This window comes from Sesamum indicum, unplaced genomic scaffold, assembly GCF_000512975.1.
Source record: "Sesamum indicum cultivar Zhongzhi No. 13 unplaced genomic scaffold, S_indicum_v1.0 scaffold00195, whole genome shotgun sequence".
Classification (NCBI taxonomy): domain Eukaryota; kingdom Viridiplantae; phylum Streptophyta; class Magnoliopsida; order Lamiales; family Pedaliaceae; genus Sesamum; species Sesamum indicum.
In genome coordinates this window covers 32647-54302 of record NW_011628090.1, presented here as the reverse complement: position 1 = coordinate 54302, position 21656 = coordinate 32647, and the positions used below count along the sequence as shown (strand labels likewise).

General features: G+C 34.2%; 1 protein-coding gene across 1 annotated transcript; it reads left to right on the top strand.

The window, feature by feature from the left end:
* The first annotated feature begins 18093 nt into the window (after positions 1–18093).
* LOC105179730 lies at positions 18094–20241 on the top strand. The gene is made up of 3 exons (XM_011103377.1): positions 18094–18290; positions 18564–19596; positions 19738–20241. Exons 1-3 carry the CDS (start codon positions 18094–18096, stop codon positions 20239–20241), a joined length of 1734 nt encoding a protein of 577 aa, XP_011101679.1.
* The last annotated feature ends 1415 nt before the right edge of the window (positions 20242–21656 follow it).

The window sequence follows — 21656 nt, the reverse complement described above, 5'->3', positions numbered from 1 at the left end:
TTCGTCGAATTCTGAGTACGTTCAAAATTTAGCTGTTTTGCACGGTTTTATTAAAGTAAGTTTGTTTCCCTTTTATACTAACTTGTAGTTATTATTACGCTTAGCAAATGTATAACACAAATGCTTGGGTCTAGACATACGTTTGGGTCAAATTTCGTCGAATTCTGAGAACCTTCAAAATTTAGCTATTTTGCACGGTTTTATTAAAGTAGGTTTGTTTCCCTTTTATACTAATTTGTAGTTATTATTGCGCTTAGCAAATGTATAAAACAAATGCTTGGGTCTAGATCTACGTTTGGGTCAAGTTTCGTAAAATTTTGAGAACATTCAAAATTTAGCTGTACTGCACGGTTTTATTAAAGCAAGTTTGTTTTCCTTTTATAGTAACTTGTACTTCTTGTTACGCTTAGAAATTTAACACACAAATTCTTGGGTCTAGACATACGTTTGAGTCAAGTTTCATTGAATTCTGTGAACGTTCAAAAGTTAACTGTTTCAAGTTTGTTTCCCTTTTATACTAACTTGTAGTTATTATTACGCTTAGAAAATTTACCACACTAAAGCTTGGGTCTAGACCAATGTTTGGGACAGGTTTCGTCGAATTCAGAGAACGTTCAAAATATAGCTGTTTTGCACGGTTTTATTAAAGCAAGTTTGTTTTCGTTTTATGCTAACTTATAGTTATTATTACGCTTAGCAAATTTACAACACAAATGCTTGGGTCTAGAACAACGTTTAGGTCAAGTTTCATCGAATTCTGAAAACCTTCAAAATTTAGCTGTTTTGCACGGTTTTATTAAAGCAAGTTTGTTTCCCTTTTATACTAACTTGTAGTTATTATTACGCTTAGCAAATTTACAACACAAATGGATGGGTCTAGACCTGCGATTGGGTCAAGTTTCGTTGAATTTTGAGCACGTTCAAAAGTTAGCTGTTTTGAACGGTTTTATTAAAACATGTTTGTTTCCCTTTCTAACTTGTAGTTATTATTACGCTTAAAAAATTTAGCACACAAACTCTTGGGTGTAGACATATGTTTGGATCAAGTTTCGTCGAATTCTGAGAATGCTCAAAATTTAGCTGTTTTGCACGGTTTTATTAAAACATGTTTCCATTTTATACTCACTTGTAGGTATTATTACGCTTCAGAAATTTACAACACATATTCCTGGGTGTAGACCTACGATTGGGTCAAGTTGCGTTGAATTCCGTGAACGTTCAAAAGTTAACTGGTTTGCACGGTTTTATTAAAACAACTTTGTTTTCCTTTTATACTAACTTGTAGTTTTTATTACGCTTAGAAAATTTACCACACTAATGCTTGGGTTTAGACCAACGTTTGGGACAGGTTTCATCGAATTCTAAAAACGTTCAAAATTTAGCTATCTTCCACGGTCTTATAAAAGCAAGTTTGTTTCCCTTTTATGCTAACTTGTAGTTATTATTACGCTTAGCAAATTTACAACACAAATGCTTGGGTCTAGACCAACGTTAGGGTCAAGTTTCATCGAATTCTGAGTACGTTCAAAATTTAGTTGTTTTGCACGGTTTTATTAAAGCAAGTTTGTTTCCCTTTTATGCTAACTTGTAGTTATTATTACGCTTAGCAAATTTACAACACAAATGCTTGGGTCTAGACCAACGTTAGGGTCAAGTTTCATCGAATTTTGAAAACGTTCAAATTTTAGCTGTTTTGCACAGTTTTATTAAAGCAAGTTTGTTTCCCTTTTAGACTAACTTGTAGTTATTATTACGCTTAGCAAATTTACAACACAAATGGATGGGTCTAGACCTGCGATTGGGTCAAGTTTCGTTGAATTCTGAGCACGTTCAAAAGTTAGCTGTTTTGAACGATTTTATTAAAACAAGTTTGTTTCCCTTTTGTACTAACTTGTAGTTATTATTACGCTTAAAAAATTGAACAAACAAACTCTTGGGTCTAGACCTACGTTTGGGTCAAGTTTCGTGGAATTCTGAGAATGCTCAAAATTTAGCTGTTTTGCACGGTTTTATTAAAACAAGTTTGTTTCTATTTTATACTAACTTGTAGGTATTATTACGCTTAGCAAATTTACAGCACAAATGCTTGGGTCTAGACCAACGTTTGGGTCAAGTTTCATCGAATTCTGAGAACCTTCAAAATTTAGCTGTTTTGCACGGTTTTATTAAAGCAGGTTTGTTTCCCTTTTATACTAACTTGTAGTTATTGTTGCGCTTAGCAAATGTATAAAACAAATGCTTGGGTCTAGATCTACGTTTGGGTCAAGTTTCGTAAAATTTTGAGAACATTCAAAATTTAGCTGTACTGCACGGTTTTATTAAAGCAAGTTTGTTTTCCTTTTATACTAACTTGTAGTTCTTATTACGCTTAGAAATTAACACACAAATTCTTGGGTCTAGACATACGTTTGGGTCAAGTTTCGTCGAATTCTGTTAACTTTCAAAAGTTAACTGTTTTGCACGGTTTTATTAAAACAAGTTTGTTTCCCTTTTATACTAACTTGTAGTTATTATTATGCTTAGAAAATTTACCACACTAATGCTTGGGTCTAGACCAACGTTTGGGACAGGTTTCGTCAAATTCTGAGAACGTTCAAAATTTAGCTGTTTTTCACGGTTTTATTAAAGCAAGTTTGTTTCCCTTTTATGCTAACTTGTAGTTATTATTACGTTTAGCAAATTTACAACACAAATGCTTGGGTCTAGACCAACGTTTGGGTCAAGTTTCATCGAATTCTGAAAATGTTCAAAATTTAGCTGTTTTTCACGGTTTTATTAAAGCAACTTTGTTTACCTTTTATAATTACTTGTAGTTATTCTTGCGCTTGGCAAATTTACAACACAAATGGATGGGTCTAGACCTGCGATTGGGTCAAGTTTCGTTGAATTTTGAGCACGTTCAAAAGTTAGCTGTTTTGAACGGTTTTATTAAAACATGTTTGTTTCCCTTTTGTACTAACTCTTGGGTCTAGACCTACATTTGGGTCAAGTTTCCTCGAATTCTGAGAATGCTCAAAATTTAGCTGTTCTGCACGATTTTATTAAAGCAAGTTTGTTTTCCTTTTATACTAACTTGTAGTTATTATTACGCTTAGAAATTTAACACACAAATTCTTGGGTCTAGACATACGTTTGGGTCAAGTTTCGTGGAATTCTGAGAATGCTCAAAATTTAGCTGTTTTGTATGGTTTTATTAAAACAAGTATGTTTGCATTTTATACTAATTTGTAGGTATTATTACGCTTAGAAAATCTACCACACATATTCTTGGGTCTAGACCTACGATTGGGTCAAGTTTCGTTAAATTCTGTGAATATTCAAAAGTTAACTTTTTGCACGGTTTTATTAAAACAAGCTTTTTTCCTTTTATACTAACTTGTAGTTATTATTACGCTTATCAAATTACCACACTAATGCTTGGGTCTAGACCAACGTTTGGCACAGGTATCGTCGAATTTTGAGAACGTTTAAAATTTAGCTGTTTTGCACGGTTTTATTAAAGCAAGTTTGTTTCCCTTTTATACTAACTTGTAGTTATTATTACGCTTAGCAAATATATAACACAAATGCTTGGGTCTAGACATACGTTTGGGTCAAGTTTCGTCGAATTCTAAGAATGCTCAAAATTTTAGCTGTTTTGCACGGTTTTATTAAAACAAGTTTGTTTCCCTTTATACTAACTTGTAGTTATTATTACGCTTAGCAAATGTATAACACAAATGTTTGGGTCTAGATCTACGTTTGGGTCAAGTTTCGTAAAATTTTGAGAACATTCAAAATTTAGCTGTACTGCACGGTTTTATTAAAAAAAGTTTGTTTTCCTTTTATCGTAACTTGTAGTTCTTATTACGCTTAGAAATTTAACACATAAATTCTTGGGTCTAGACATACGTTTGGGTCAAGTTTCATTGAATTCTGTGATCGTTCAAAAGTTAACTGTTTTGCACGGTTTTATAAAAACAAGTTTGTTTTACTTTTATACTAACTTGTAGTTATTATTATGCTTAGAAAATTTACCACACTAATGCATAGGTCTAGACCAACATTTGGGACATGTTTCGTCGAATTCTGAGAACGTTCAAAATTTAGCTATTTTGCACGGTTTTATTAAAGCAAGTTTGTTTCCCTTTTATGCTAACTTGTAGTTATTATTACGCTTAGCAAATTTAGAACACAAATGCTTGGGTCCTGACCAATGTTTGGGTCAAGTTTTATCGAATTCTGAAAACGTTCAAAATTTAGCTGTTTTGCACGGTTTTATTAAAGCAAGTTTGTTTCCCTTTTATCTGCACGGTTTTATTAAAGCAAGTTTGTTTCCCTTTTATACTAACATGTAGTTATTATTACGCTTAGAAATTTAACACGAAAATTCTTGGGTCTAGATATACGTTTGGATCAAGTTCTTCGAATTCTAAGAATGCTCAAAATTTAGCTGTTTTGCACGGTTTTATTAAAACAAGTATGTTTGCATTTTATACTAACTTGTAGGTATTATTACGCTTAGGAAATTTACCACACATATTCTTGGGTCTAGACCTACGATTGGGTCAAGTTTCGTTGAATTCTGTGAACATTCAAAAGTTAACTGTTTTGCACGGTTGTATTAAAACAAGTTTGTTTCCCTTTTATACTGTTTGGGCAAAGTATGGCAGAGGCGTAGCTTTTGTACAGAGCTATTTTACCTGTGGAACGCGACATTTAGGACCATGTAGGAAACCAAATGAGATAGCTAAAACTTATTATAACTGTGGAGGCAGGGGACACATAGTTAGGGATTGTTCTAGCCATACTATAGGTGTAAGTGGAGGTGTAGCTCGGGGGACTCAACGTCAAAGTAGTTGAGAGAGATAGAGGCAGAGACACTAATAATAGGAATGGTAATCGTATTATAGGTGGGAGTACTAGTGGAGCTGGAACATAAGCAACTCTAGGACATACCCAAGAAAAAGCCTATCACATGACTAGGGAGGAAGCTCCAGCCTCAAATGATATCAAGTACAATCTTAATATTTGATGTTGAGGCTTATGCATTGATTGATCGTGGTTCTACACATTCATACATATCATCAAAACTTGCATCTAAAGTACAACGTGAAAATAGTCCTTTGGGATATAATTCGATGGTTCAATTACTTGTGGGAGGAGGTGTGATGGTGAATAATGTTAGGAGAGGAATCTTAGTAAAGGTTGGAGAAATAAACTTACCTGTAGACTTAGTAGTGATGGACTTGAGAGAGATTGATGTAATTTTGGGAATCGATTGGTTAGCATAAAATAAAGTATTAGTTGATTGTTATGAGAAAGTAGTAGTGATCGAATCTTGTGGTAAACCAAGAGTGGTATTTGTGCGTGATAGACAAGTGATGCCAGTTTGTTTAATATTACCCATAGAGGTTAGAAGATTGATGGTGGAAGAGTGTGAAACATATTTGGCTAATGTAATAGATACGAGAATGGATAGCACTACGTTGCTAGAAATTCATAGAGTGAGAGACTTTCTCGAAGCGGTCCCTGATGACTTACCAGGTTTACCACCACGGAGAGAAGTGGATTTTACTATAGAAACTTTTCTAGGAGTTGCTCCAATCTCTATTGCGCCCTATCAAATGGCTCCGATAGAATTAAGAGAGTTAAAGAAGCAAATAGAATTATTATCGTTGAAAGAATTTATCCGACCGAGTAATTCACCGTGGGGAGCACCAATGTTGTTTGTGAAAAAGAAGGATGACAGTATGAGGTTATGTATTGACTACAGCCAACTGAAGAGAGTCACGGTGAAAAATAAATATGCATTACCTAGAATCGATGATTTGCTAGACCAGTTGAAGGGGGATACAATTTCAAAGATCAATTTGAGGTTTGGCTATTGGCAATTGAGAATAGTATAGAAGGATATACGTAAAATAGTTTTCTGCACTCGATATGATCATTATGAGTTTCTAGTGATGCCATTCGAATTAAAAAATGCACTGGTTGCATTCATGGCATTGATGAATAAGACTTTTCAAAAGTACTTGGATCAATTTTTTGTAGGTTTTTATTGATGACTTCTTGGTTTATTCGAGGAATAGGGATGAGCATGAACAACATTTTAGGATAATGTTGTAGACTGTTTAAGAAAGGAACTATATGCTACGACCTTAAACTATACCTGAGTGGAAATGGGAAAAGATCACCATGGATTTTGTCATTAGGTTGCCTCTTACTTTTAGAAAACATGACGCTATTTGAGTAGTTGTGAAAAGATTGACAAATCAGCCCATTTCTTGCCTATACAACAAAGTGATTCTATAGATAAATTAGCTGAGTTGTACAGTTCAGAAATTGTAAAATTTCATGGCCTGCCTATTTTTATAGTATCGGATAGAGATCTTCGATTTACATCGCATTTTTAGGGAAGCATACAAAAAACATAGGTACAAAGTTACGTTTCAATACAACATTTCATCCTCAAACTGACGGATAATCAGAAAGAACAATTCAGACATTGGAGGATATTATGCGAGCTTGTATAATTGAATTTAGAGGAAACTGGGATGATCATCTGCCACTGATGGAATTTGCATATAATAATAGTTTTCATCTAGCATTGGTATGGCTCTATATGAAAATTTATATGGGGAGAAGATGCCAAAGTCCAGTCTGTTGGGATATTAAAGGACTACCACAACTTGAAGGTCCTGAACTAGTGCAAGAAATGGTAGACAAGATACAGATAGTCGAGAAATATTTGAATGCAGCACAAGATCAACAAAAAAACTACTACGATAAACATCAAAGAGAGATAGAGTATGAGTTAGGAGAAAAACTAAAGATATTTCCATGGAAGGGAATCGTAAGATATGGTAAACAAAGGAAACTATATCCGAAGTATATTGGCTATATGAAATTAATGAGCGAGTTGGACCGCTAGCTATTGTTTGAAGTTACCAGCAGAATTATAACATATTCATGATGTATTCCATGCTTCTATGCCACGTCTGTATCGAGTGTGATCCTAGATGTATTTTACGTGAACCGGAGATATAAATTTCAGAAAACTTAACGTATGTAGAAGAACCAATAGAGATTCTGGACAGGATGGTAAAGAAATTGAGAAATAAGGAGATTCCAATAGTGAAGGTAAAGTAGAGCCATCACTCTCCAAAAGAAGCAACTTGGGAGGTTGAGGAGGACATGAAGTGAAATACCCACATCTATTTTCTTAAATGGGTAAGATCATCAAATTTCGGGGATGAAAATTTTGTTAGGACGGAAGAATTGTAACCTCCTCAAATCTGAATAGATAATTATCAATTATTAGCATAATAATATGGATAAGTAGTGTGATGGTGTATATATATTTGGTGTCTAAACAGAAATTTATTTGACATGATAAATTCTTGAAGGTAAGTGTAAATTATGAAAATACAATTTGAGGGGTTAAAAAGGGTAAATTGAAAAAACAAAGGGGAATAAGTAAATTCTTAATATAATATATTTTGATTTAGAAGAACTACATAATATATATATACACACTACACAACAAAAAAGATCACCCTTATCAATATGATATTATAATATATAATATTCATACATATAGATATACACCCAGTTGCATACATACATACACAAAGACACTTATATATATACAGAGAGTGAGAGAGAGAGAGAGAGAGCAATATAAACAAAAAGGAAGGTGTACAACCCACATTAAAAAAAAAAAAGAAAATGAAAAAGAGAGGAGTGAGGCGGTGGAGAGGTGTATAAAAACACCCAGTTGTCTCTAATCTTCCTTCAGCAAAACAACACTCTAGCATCTCTTCGAAGGATCTATCCATAGCTGAATAAGTATCTTGTTTAGTATTGTTTGAATTTCTTGGAAAAATAAGATACAAGATGAATATAAAGAAAGCAAACCAATTAAGTTAGAAGAAAAGCAACTGGAAAATAATCTGTTCGATCAACCTCTGTAAATCGTGATTATCTTAAAATATACAGGTCCATATTTTGTGATTCTTGCTTCTATGGAAACCTTAGGATGTCAACTAAAACTTTTTAGTTTTTCATTAGAAGCTTATTCCATTGTTTTAGTAGGTAAACATAGGAAAACCTGTTGTTGCTCCGTTTCTGTAGGAAATCAGATAAAATATGTTTAAAACCTTGTAACTTGAGTTATACTGGTTTAATTCACACAAATTCTCCTTAAACTGAAACTAGAAACATAGAGGATTATATTATGAAAATATGGTGACTCTTGAAAAAGTATATGATTTTTTAGAGAATTTTAAAATAGTAGATTTGAATCTATTGTAGTTTAAACTAGATCATAATAAAACTTAACAACTAATTATATATGAATCCAATTGGTATGATTATTATTATAAATGAAACTAGAGACAAATAAACTATGTTATGTAAATTGGCACTTTTATCAATTGTATATTTGTTTGAGAAAATTTATAAGTTGGAATAGAGATTCTGTCAATGGAAAATCAAGTAGATAACAAAGAGATATTTTAATAAAATTAACTCCTATGATTTTAAATACAAATAATACACCATTGAAAGGCTTATTATGCCTAGTTTATTATACTTCATTTTTGAAAATTAGTGATTATAATTAAAGTTATGATTTAATTAAGGAGTAATGCACATACTGTAAAGATTACATATTCAGGGGCGGTAAGGGTGATTTTTAAAAATATAAGTAATAATTTTAATATATCAAGATATATATTGATGGAAATATAATAGACTCTACTTTATATAGAAGAAAATGGAATAAATATCCGAATTTTGTAGAGAGAGATATTTAAGGATTATTGAGAAGTGTAGGAATATAATCTAATGCTTTATGAAGAAACTACAAAATTATCGATTCACTGATTATACATTTTGTAGTTCATTATAGGACACGAGAACAACATTCAAAACCTAACACTCATTCTACTATTTAAATAGTTGGGGAAAGTGATGTAAGTATTGTTAATTGAATATATATATATATATATATGTATCTACTTGTTTATCTGTGAACTTGATCAGAAATTGTCATTTACTTAACTGGATTATATGGTTGTCTCATGAGATGGTTGTTATATATTTTGTCTATGATAGTGTGATACATATGATGAATAAAGTTGAATTATGGGGACAATCGTAACATGCTTCTAATTGAATGATTTCATTGTGAATAAAAATGAATATTGGAGTTGTTGTAAATGATTGTGACACGTTTATCTTTAATGATTGACTGGAGTTATTTATTAAGGTTAGAACAATTCCCTAAAATTGTTTAAATTGTTAATAAGCATAGCAACGATACAAAGGAGACTGAAATATTTTGTATGCATATGATAGATGTTATAAAATTACATAGTTTGTTCGATAAGGCTAAATAATTTGTACATTTTATTTATTTAATAAATGTATATTTGTGTCTAGAGTGTCCGCTGCAAACTAAATCTTACAATAATTAATGGCATCATATATATATATATATATGAATTATCTTTCATTTTTCTTGTACTAGGGAGAAAAAATATTTCCTTTTGTGTAAATCACAATTGTTGTTTAGTATATTATACGTAGTTGTATTCTTTAATATCCAGGGAAAATACTCAATAAAATTATGTCATCAATTTATAATTAATCAATATAATCATGCAAAAATAGTACTTCTTATATATGCTCAAACACTTTGATGTAATTGTGCAAAAATATATCTTTTATGTAGTTATATCAATAGACCTTTTGATAGGTTATTATTATTTATAAATCAAGAATAATGGCAAATGGGATTTACTCTAAATCACACAAACTTGAAAAGAATAGAAATTTAATAGTCAAGTCCAAGTTAAACTTACAGATCGTAATCCACCCGAGAAATTGAAAAGAAAAATTTACAAAAACAAGAAAATGGAGAATGAGAAAAAGAAAAAAAATAGATATTGAATCAACCCAAGAGGAAGAAAATGATTGACAATAATAAAAATTGTACATATGCACAATTTGATATATTCTTCCTTAATAGCATAATTGATTTCTAAAATAAGAAAAGGCATTAACAAAATTTTGTATTTTTTAGTCTCAAAAAATCTTCTTAAAAGAGTTTTGATCTTTATTAAAAAAAATATTAATTGATTGTTTAAATTTTAATAATAGTTTAGTTTAATTGTAAAAGACTAGATGAGTTCGTTTGAGTCAAAATTGAAGTAAGTGCAAGTAGAAAATATTTTAAACAAAATTAATTGTTATTTATTTTAATGCCAATTACTTGAATAGAGTGTTGAAATTATAAAAAGATTGTGAATGGATACTTTCAATTTGGTTTACGCTAAGGCATTAAATTGAATACAAAATTGTAAACTATATCATGGATTTAGCTATTAAGAGAAAAGCAAATGCACAACTATCAAGTAACCAAAAAAGAAAACAAAAACATAATAAATTTGCTAGAAAATTACATATAATTTACTACCATCTACAAAATAAAAAATTTATTTCTCAAACTTTTCGTAGAAAATCAAAATTAAAATGACTTACCATGATAATTGAACAAAATTAATTGACTTAGTAATATGAAAATAAAGAAAAGTTGAGAGAAAGAAACTGAAAATTAAAATCTATACAACTCATAAACATTGCAATCAACAATTCGTCAATTAAGGACATTTCCTATAAAGTATGTCCGAACAATTATAATTTTGGTTTCTATACTTCACCACTTTTTCAATTTTCAAATTTTCCGACTTGATAATTTAGTCCTCAAACTGACTCTTTTTTAATAATTTTGGTCCCTACCTTTAGATTTGGCGTTACAATTGAGAGAGAAATATCATGGAATCATTATAATGTGCATGTGAGGCAAAAATGATAGGAGAAAAAATAGCGAGAATTATGATTTTGGTCCCTAAACTTAACCACTTATATAGTTTTGTTCCTCAAATTATCGAGATAGACAATATTAATCCTCAATATGACCATTTCTTTTAACAACTTGTGCTTCATTATCTCATTTTTTCCAACTCCTATTCTTTCCCAAAGGAACCCTAGTTCGATTTTCACTCGATTTTCTCAAATTCACTGATAATTTTTTATTATTCACTAAATTAAACCAAGTTTCCTCATTTTCTTCAAACTCCATTTGAAATTCTTGAGTTTTTAGGCCCAATGTATAGAACCTCAAACCCTAATTATGATATGGACAAGCATGGATTTTTCTACCCAGACCGCAAAATGTCCGTCATGTAAAAAATGGAAGTTTAAATCCACAATTGCAGAAGCTTTTAAGGAGTTTTGAAAATGAATTTCATTTTCCCCTCTAAAGTAGATCTTCAAGCTTAACAAAAATGGAGGAAATTTATAACCAATTTCATGAAGCATCCAAGCTCCAAGGTGGGAAAAAGGAGGTTTTCTTCCCTCCATTATTGTCTCCGTCAATTCTAACAAAAAATTTAACTGGAGGGATAAAAAATTCTCAAAAAAAGTTAGTTTGAGAACTAAGATTGTCAAGTTCAAAAATTTGGAGACCAAAACTAAATAAGTGGTTAAGTATAGGGTCCAAAATCATAATTCTCCCAAGCATATTTTATATCTTTTTTATACTTAATATTCTCGATAGCCTATGTTCATTACCATATGAAAATCTATTTAGTTTTTCTTGATTTATTGCGTATTCGAAATATTCAAGAAACTTAAAAATATTGCATTCTATTGGATTATTACCCCACAAAATTGTACTTCAATTAATTCCAATTATTTATTTATGATTGTCATTTTATATTAAAAAAATTGAACAAACAGTTTGGTCCGTTGGTTACATAATTATTTATAATATAATTGATTATGAGAGAATTAATTTTAAAATAATTAATTTTGCAAAGAAATATTATAACACTTGGATTCTTAATTAATTATACAAATGCAGATTGGAGTTGAATTCAAAAATTAACATCAATTGTAACCTTAATGAAGGAATTAAATGAAACTACTTGGGGGATGTTTGCGAGCGTTTTAAAAAAGCACTTTTCAACTTCTCGCTCCGAAAAAATACTTTTGAAGTGTTTTAGATTCAAACTTCTACTTCGAAAAAAATGTTATTTTATTTCGAATAAATAGAATTTAGTGGTTTGACTTTCCATACCTAACTCGCTATCTGAATAAAATATTATTTTAATCCGAATAAATAGGATTTAGTGGTACATAACACTTGATCCGCAAATTCCAACTTATTAATAAAAATATTAATTATTTATATACTTTATTATACTTGCACACACATCAAGTAGTACGTACCACTAATTTAATAAATATATCATTAGTGAATTCTTTCAATTTCTCTGATTTTTTTTAATAGCTTCATTATCTACGAAAATAATATGCATATAGAATATTATATTTTTGAGCTTACAAAGATAATGTTGAATTTCTATGACCATATCTAACTCACTATCCGAATAAAATTATTTTAGTCCGAATAAATAGAATTTGGTGGTACATAACAGTTGATCCACAAATTCAACTTATTGATAAAAATATTAATTATTTATATATTTTATTATTCTTGCACACACATTAAGTGTTGTACCACTAATTTAATAAATATATAATTAGTAAATTCTTTCAATTTCTTTGATGATTTTCGTAGCTTATTAATCTACCAAAATAATATGTATATAGGATATTATATTTTTGAGTTACAAAGATAACGTTAATTTTTAAGATCAGGCCTAACTCGCTATTTGAATAAAATGTTATTTTAGTCCGAATAAATAGGATTTAGTGCTTTAATTTTTAAGACCATACATAACTCACCATCCGAACGAAATGCTATTTTAGTCTGAATAAATAAGATTTAGTGGCACATAACACTTGATCCGCAAATTCCAACTTATTAATAAAAGTATTAATTATTTATATATTTTATTATTCTTGCACACACATCAAGTCTTATGTACCACTAATTTAATAAATATATAATTAGAGAATTCTTTCAATTTCTCTAATTTTTTTAATAGCTTCCTAATCTACGAAAATAATATGCATATTATTTTTGAGTTTATAAAGATAACGTTTAATTTTTAGTCCAATAAATAGGATTTAGTGGTTTAATTTTTAAGACCATATCTAAGCTATACGAACATTATTTTATTTTAGTCCGAACAAATAGAATGACCCGCAAATTCCAACTAATTAATAAGAATATTAATTATTTATATATTTCATTATTCAAGCACACACATCAAGTGTTATGTACCTCAAATTTAATATATATGGGAAATTTTTTTAATAACTTCATAATCTACCAAAATAATATGCCTATAGGATATTCTATTTTTGAGTTTAAATGTTATTTTGGTCCGAATAAATAGATTTTAGTGGTACATAACACTTGATCCGCAAATTCCAACTTATTAATAAAAATATTAATTTCCAACTTATTCATAAAAATATTATAATTTATATATTTTATTACTCTTTCACACACATCAAGTGTTATGTATCACTAATTTAATAAATATATAATTAGTGAATTCTTTCAATTTCTCTTATATTTTTAATAGCTTCATGATCTACAAAAATAATATGTATATAAAATTAATATTTTTTAGTTTACAAAGATAACGTTTAATTTTTAAGACCATACCTAACTCGCTATCCGAACAAAATATTATTTTTGTCCGAATAAATAAAATATAGTGATACATAACAATTGATCCGAAAATTCAATCATTAATAAAAATATTAATTATTTATATATTTTATTACTCTTGCAGACACTTCAAGTGTTGCACCACTAATATAATAAATACATAATTAGTGAATTCTTTCAATTTCTTTGATTTTTTTTAATAGCTTATTGATCTACTATAATAATATGTATATAGGATATTATATTTTTGAGTTTACAAAGATCACGTTTAATTTTTAAAACCAGACTTAACTCACTATCCAAATAAAATATTATTTTAGTCCAAATAAATGACATTTAGTGGTATATTTAACACCCTATCTAACTCGCCATCCGAACAAAAGGTTATTTTAATAGAATATAGTGGTACATAACACTTGATTCGCAAATTCTAACTTATTTATAAAAATATTAATTATTTATATATTTTATTATTCTTGCACACACATAAAGTTTTATGTACCACGAATTTAATAATTAGTGAATTCTTTCAATTTCTCTGATTTTTTTAATAGATTCATAATCTACGAAAATAATATGGATATAGGATATTATAGTTTTGGGTATATAAATATAAAGTTTAATTTTTAATCTGATAAATAGGATTTAGTGTTTAATTTTAAGATCATACCTAACTTGCTATCCAAATAAAATGTTATTTTAGTTTAAATAAATAGGATGATCCGCAAATTCCAACTTATTAATAAAAATATCAATTATTTTAATATTTTCTATTACACATCAAGTGTTATGTACCACTAATTTAATAAATACATAATTACTGAAAATTTTTTAATCGCTTCATAATCTACGGAAATAATATGCATATAGGACATTATATTTTTGAGTTTACAAAGATAACGTTTAATTTTTAAGACCAGACCTAACTCGCTATCCGGACAAAATATTATTTTAGTCCGAATAAATAGAATTTAGTGGTTTAATTTTTAATACCATACCTAACTCGTCATCCGAACGAAATGTTATTTTAGTCCGAATAAATAGGATTTAGCGGTACATAACACTTGATCCGCAAATTCCAACTTACTAATAAAAATAGAGGGCATGGAGGAAATATTGACACCAAACTATTTTTTGTCAAAATTTTAATTTATTTATAAATATAACAATAAAGTAGTCTAAAATTATAAATATAATTATTTGTATTTAAATTGTTAAAAAATTTCTCCTATTCACAAATATTAATTATTTGAAAAATAATTTTATTATTTATATAATAATAAAAGTTCTCTTGTTTACATTATAAATTTATATATTTCATAATGCACGTATATATAAACAACGTAATATTTTAAATTCTATTGATACTTTATTCTCATGTATGTATAACAATATAAACAAATTATGTAATTTTTTGAACAGTTAATTAAAAAAAAGGATATAAATAATAAGGAAAATAGATATAAAATAGACGAGTCCTTAATAACTATGAGTGAAACAAATCAATTAATACCAATCATATAAATTGGCATAGTAAGTACAATGAGAGCCAGCACAACATTGGAATCATTCTATTAAATATGCTAAAATATTTTACGAGATAAATTCTAATAAACATTGACCACAATTATGATAAATAATATTCAATTTAAATAAGTACATAGAGAAACTCTATTTTTTTATAAATATTTTTTTATAATTGTAATTATTTGCACTACAAATAAGTCTCAACTTATTTTTGTTGTTTATCAAATTAATTATTATGCATTTAATTAGCATCTATCAATCACCTCAAGCAATATTTGAATTTCAGGGGCACATTAAAATATAAATATAAGAGTAGAGAAAGAGTATGCATGGAAGTGTCACCTTTCAAATATGATGCAACTAAAAAAACATGATGCATTGGAAAATAAAAATCAAATACTCATTTGTCAAGATAAAATACAACTAAAAATATTTACTGACCTAAGAAAGAGCTCTTAGTAGTAGTGAGGTCAAGAGGTTTCTCTCTTTAGAAGGTTTTCTCTCTAGAGTGCCTCATCTTTGTTTTGCTCTTCCATGTCTCTTCTTCAAGATTATGCAAATTTCGAACCGATTAAACGTTTTCCCTTCGGCTGCTCATTGTTTCTACCGAACGATTTTGGATTTTGAGGTCGTCTTGCCGGCTGAAAAGCCCCCACCGAAGTTGTAAAACTGTTTCTATTGTTTCTGCTGCTGTTTTGGGCGAAATTCTGCTGCAATTTGCAGCCATTTGCAAGGGCTGCAGCTTGCCATTGTTATGCTGATGGCAAGCTGCTGTTGCTGTGCGTTTTTGCCATTGTTTTGCTGTTGCAGCTGGACATTTCTCCTCCATTTTCACAGGCCAAACTCAGCTGCAAACGGGTTTAAATTCTGCTTAAATTTGCAGCCATCTGCATGGGCTGTAGCTTGCCACTGTGTTGCTGCCTTTGTTGTTCGTTTTGCCATTATTTTGCTGCTGCTTCTGTGCATTTTTACACCATTTTTTCCGGCCAAACCAAGCTGCCCAGATGTAGGTGGGACTTTTCCATTTCTGGCAGCAACTAAAACTGCCTGATGCACTGCAAAGCCTGCACTTTCCCTGCCTGCCTGCTGTTTTCTGCAATTTCTGCAACACTTTCCTGTTTTGGTGCTGCAATTTTCTCCAGCAACTTCTGCCACTGCTGCACACCCCCCTTCTGTCTCAAATATCAGCCATGGCAAAGAACAAGAAGCCTTTGAAAACTGCGGCAAATGCTGCGTCCGGCCAGCCCTCCAGCCGATTTTCGGCAACAGCCGAAACTATCAAAACTGCTGCTGCTGCAACTGTCCATCATCAGCCCATCAAACCGGTCGGCCAGTATGCTAATGCCACCACCACCACCACCAAGGTCAGTCCTTCGGATTTCAGCGGTTTCATTTCTGACTTGGAGGCTTCCCCCTCCTTTATTGCAAAGAATAATATAGAGAACGCAACCGGTCCCCGGCCGGAGGCAAAACAGCCGGCGAAAGAGGCCAATACTGAAAATTCCGGCTCGGAGAAAGTCTCTTTTGCGGGATTATTTAGCAACAACCGCAAATTAACCGATGAACATAAGCTCACAAAATTTGCAGTGGATGATGGCCCCCTCACGTTGGGGTCCGATAACCTACTTGATGTCCGGGCCAAATTCGGATTCTGCCTCGTCGGCTACGTAGCCGGCAAATTCTCCGGACTGAAAGTAATCCGAACGCTTTCCCACTCTTGGGGAGCAAGCTTCCAACAGCACGAGAGTGGTTGGTTAATCTTTCGTTTTGCTCGGGAGGATGATAGGCAGCGAGTACTAGCCGGTGGTCCCTATTTCGTGTATGGACGGCCCCTACTCTTGAAGCACATGCCGGACTGCTTCGAATTTAAATAAGATGATATCAGCCTCACGCCGGTTTGGGCCACACTTCCATCTCTGCCCCTTGAGTGTTGGCATCCGAACGCTCTAGGGAAGATTAGCTCCAGGATTGGCACTCCGATTGCCATGGATTCCCTCACAATGAAAATGGAACGAGTCTCGTACGCCAGAATCCTGTTTGAAGTGGATGCGTCAAAGAAGCTAATCGAGCAAGTGGAGTTTGTTATGCCAAATGGCATAACTCGGAAACAACCGGTGGTTTATGAATTCACCCCTAAGTTTTGTACAGCCTGCAACAGATTTGGGCACTTGCACGAGACCTGCCAAGGTCTACCGGTCGTTCCCCCCGCAGCCGTCCCGGCTACTGCCACTCCCGTTGCTGCACCTGTCAAGCCGGCAGAGGCAGCAAAGTCAAAGCGTGGTGAATGGAAGGTCGTGAATAGGAGGAACAAGGGTAAAGCCACAGCTACTGCAGCTAAGCCGACAATGGAAGCACAACGACTGAATTCTCCACCGGCCGGCAAAGTGGAACAGGGGTGGCAGAACATGAAGGCGCCACAACCACTCATGCTTAAGGATAAAGAGGTTCCTTCACCAGCTTATTCAAGAACCTCATCAACTGACTCCCCGACGGCCACTCAACATGAAATGTCGGGTATTAAAACAGATGGGATTGTAGGGACGTATAGCCATCTAGAAAAGCAGGCAGGAGGGGAATCTCCCCCTCTATCACCATGAAGATCGGTTTTTGGAACGTGAGGGGCTTTAACCGGCCTCTCAAGCACAATGGGTCACCCACCTCATTAAGAATAACCGACTTTGTCTCTTGGGCATTTTGGAGACAAAGTTTGCAGCATCATCTATCCAGAAGATTCTCAACCGCTCATTTCCGGGGTGGTGCCAAACTAACAACTTCGACAACCGCCCATTTGGGACCCGGCAGTCATTAACATACATCCGATGGATATATCGGCCCAAGTGATTCACTGCCGTGCCACGAATAAGTCCTCTCTACTCTCCTTCTATATTTCATTTACATATGGTCTTTATTCTGTTGTTAATAGAAGGAGCATGTGGGAGAAACTTTCTGATTTGGGTCAATCACTGAGCATGTCATGGCTTATTATGGGCGATTTCAACTGTGTGAAATCTCCCAAGGAGAAGCAGCTTGGAGTGGCCCCAACTTGGTATGAGCTTAAGGATTTTGTGGACTACTGTACATCGCTTGGATTACTCGACGTTCCCACTATGGGCTGCTACTACACATAGTATTCCAATAATGAAAGCAACCCGTATGGTGCAAGCTCGACCGGGCACTTTACAACAATGAATGGCTTGAGGCCGGTTTGCATTGCAGTGCCCATTTCAATCCACCGGGATGCCTTTCCGACCACTCTCCGGGTATTGTTTCTATTTTTGATCCTACACCAACTAAGCCAAAATTGTTTCACTTTTTTCAATATGTGGGCAGATCATTCGGATTTCTTAGCTACTGTCGAAGCTAGATGGAATATGAGTGTGGATGGAACGCCGTAGTTCAGCCTTTGTAGGAGACTGAAAGCACTTAAAGGCGCGCTTAAGGGATTCAACACGCAACATTACAACCACATCTCCGCCAGGGCTAAAGAGGTTGAGCTTGCCCTGCAAGTTGCCCAGAACCAATTTGAATCCAATCCGGGAGATGTGGCGCTACGGGGCTCTTTGGGAGATCTTAGGAAGAAGGTCGTTTTCCTTGCCGAGGCCAAACGACACTTCTTCTACCAGAAAGCCAAGATCCACTATCTTAAAGAGGGGGACCGCAACACCAAGTTCTTCCACGACATGGTGAGGAGGAATGTTGCTAGGAATTCTATCGGGGCAGTCACTAGGGCGGATGGGACTGTTATCACTGTTGCCGAGGATATTGCCCAAGAGTTCGTTGATTACTACACATCACTCTTGGGCATCGAGGCTCACACCCTCCCTGTCGACGATGGTGTGTTTGAATGGGGCCCCATACTCTCCCCAGAGCATACTGCGGACCTTTGCCGGGCAGTCACGCCGTTGGAAGTCAAGGATGTCATATTCCATATTAGCGACAACAAGGCTCCCGGTCCAGATGGATATTCCTCGTGCTTTTTCAAGAAAGCATGGGATATTGTGGGTGATCAAGTTTGCAGGGCCGTCTTGGATTTCTTTAGGAGTGGGCGGATGCTACGGCAGCTCAACCACACTATCATTGCCCTTGTGCCGAAGTCAGACCATTCCACCTCTGTTGCGGACTACCGGCCGATTTCGTGCTGGAATGTTATCTACAAGGCGATCACGAAAATCATCTCGGACCGGCTCGTACCTGCTTTGGAGCACTTGATTGACCGATGCCAAGTTGCGTTTGTAGGAGGCCGCAATATCACGGATAATATTTTCTTGGCCCAAGAAATGGTGCGGCAGTACTCGAGGAAACGGATTTCACCTCGATGCACTGTTAACGACGACCTACGCAAGGCGTTTGACCCGGTTTCATGGACATTTCTCTCCCGAGTTCTTCATGGGTATGGTTTTCCCCCACTGTTTATATCTTGGATTATGAAATGCGTTTGCAATTCATCTTTTTCAGTGGCTTTGAATGGCTCCCTTCATGGGTTTTTTCCATGGAAGAAAGGCCTAAGACAAGGAGACCCGATGTCACCGGCCCTCTTCCTTCTTAGCATGGAATATTTCTCCTGACTGGTCAAGAGGAGAATATCTACTTTGGACTTCAACTTTCACCCCAAGTGCGAGAAGTTGAAAATCACACATCTCCTCTTTGCCGACAACCTCATGCTCTTCTCCCGTGGCGACCTTCCATGTATCCACATCTTGATGGAATGCCTCCAAGAGTTTAGGGACGCATCCGGCCTCACCGTCAATACCTCTAAATCAAGCATATTCACAGCGGGCATTCAAAATGAGGAGCTTGACGGGATTCTCGCTCGGACGGAGTTTGGGAGAGGTGAGATGCCGGTGAGATACCTTGGCATTCCACTACCAGCACAGCGGCTTACGGTCACCAACTACTCACCGCTTGTGGATCAAATTGCCAACTGTATTTCAAAGTGGACGGGCAAATCCTTATCTTATGCAGGCCGACTGGAACTTATCCGTTCAGTTATTCAGGGGGTGGAGTGCTTTTGGCTCCAAGTTTTCCCACTTTCAGCGGCGGTCATCGAGAAAATCCACCGACTATGCAGGAATTTCTGATGGAACTCTAGCAGGGCACCGGTAGCTTGGGATGAAATCTGCCATCCCAAGGAAGAAGGTGGACTCTGTATTCGGCACATACAGTCTTGGAACGTGGCTCTCTTTGCCCGTGTATTATGGAACATCCACCGCAAGGCAGACGCATTGTGGGTGTAGTGGGTCAACGGTGTCTACCTTAGAAGTGCATCAATCTGGGACTGGCAACCAAAGAAGGGGGACTCTCCACTCCTTCAACAACAGGGTGGTCACTGATTTTGGATCTCCGGAGGCAGCGATCGAATAGATGACGAGATGGTCTACCCCAAAGGGTCTCCAAACTTCGGTAGCTTATGAGTATTTCAGGCCGAAACTTGCGAGGCAGCCTTGGAAAGCGGCTATATGGAAGGTTTTTATCCCGCCGAAGTACTCATTTATCTTGTGGCTTGGCTTGCGTGGTAGACTTGCTACGAGGGACAGGGGGAGGATTTGTGCTCACTATGCATCAACACCAAGGAATCGGCCAAGCACCTTTTCTTTGAGTGCCCATTCAGCAAATTCGTTTGGTCACGCATCCGACACTGGCTTGGCATTAATCGGACTATGTCAACCCTTCAAAGCGCGGTCAAGTGGCTCAAGAAGGAGAAAACAGATCCCCCCGTGCAAAACAAAGCGCGACATCTCGCTTTGGCATGCACGGTCTACACACTTTGGAGGCACCGCAATGAAGTCATCTTTGAGGGCTCAACGGCCTGTCCCGAGCGGCTTATTAGTTTAGTCAAGGTTACATTGTATAGGGTCCTTTGGACGCTTTTTCCACACGGTTTGATTGTTTCTTAATCTTTAGCATTGGCTTTTGTATCTCTCTGGGTATGCCCGGAGTACATTGTAAATACTTTTGGATGAATGAAACTTATATTTCACCCAAAAAAAATATTTTCTGACCTTACAAAGAGAACAGGATGGCAGAACTTGTACTAGTGTTTTTAAACTAAGATTGCAAGTCCACCTAGTGAAGAGTCACTCCCAATTAAATATGATAAGTTAAATATGGACATGTCAGTGATGTTCTTCATCACTCTTTCAATTATTCATACAACAAAATACGATAACAAGAACCTCTATCGATTCCTCGCAGTTTCCCAAATAGATTAGAACATTAAGATTCAATATCTCCTTTTTCTATAACTATCATTATTTCTTTTCTTTAAGAACTTTTACGAGGTGGAACCCACAAACAAAAAAGCTATAACATTCACATATGTTAACTCACAGAACTCTCCCAGCAATATCAAAATAAGAACTAAAGATACATGCCAACCTACTTATTTCGTTATGTTTCATACGTCTTTAAACTTAATCTTCATTATTGTTCAAAGAAAGAAATTTAGCAAGCGATGATAGATGGAATTTTTTGAAATAAAATTCAATTTTCAATA

What these genes read in the sequence shown, in the direction of transcription:
- LOC105179730 (XM_011103377.1), top strand. Translation starts at nt 18,094, where the DNA reads ATGTGGGAGAAACTTTCTGATTTGGGTCAATCACTGAGCATGTCATGG. An exon ending in ATGGGCTGCTACTACACATA is followed by an intron (nt 18,291 to 18,563) that starts GTATTCCAATAA and finishes GCCGTAGTTCAG; the next exon opens with CCTTTGTAGGAGACTGAAAG. An exon ending in TATCTTGGATTATGAAATGC is followed by an intron (nt 19,597 to 19,737) that starts GTTTGCAATTCA and finishes TGACTGGTCAAG; the next exon opens with AGGAGAATATCTACTTTGGA.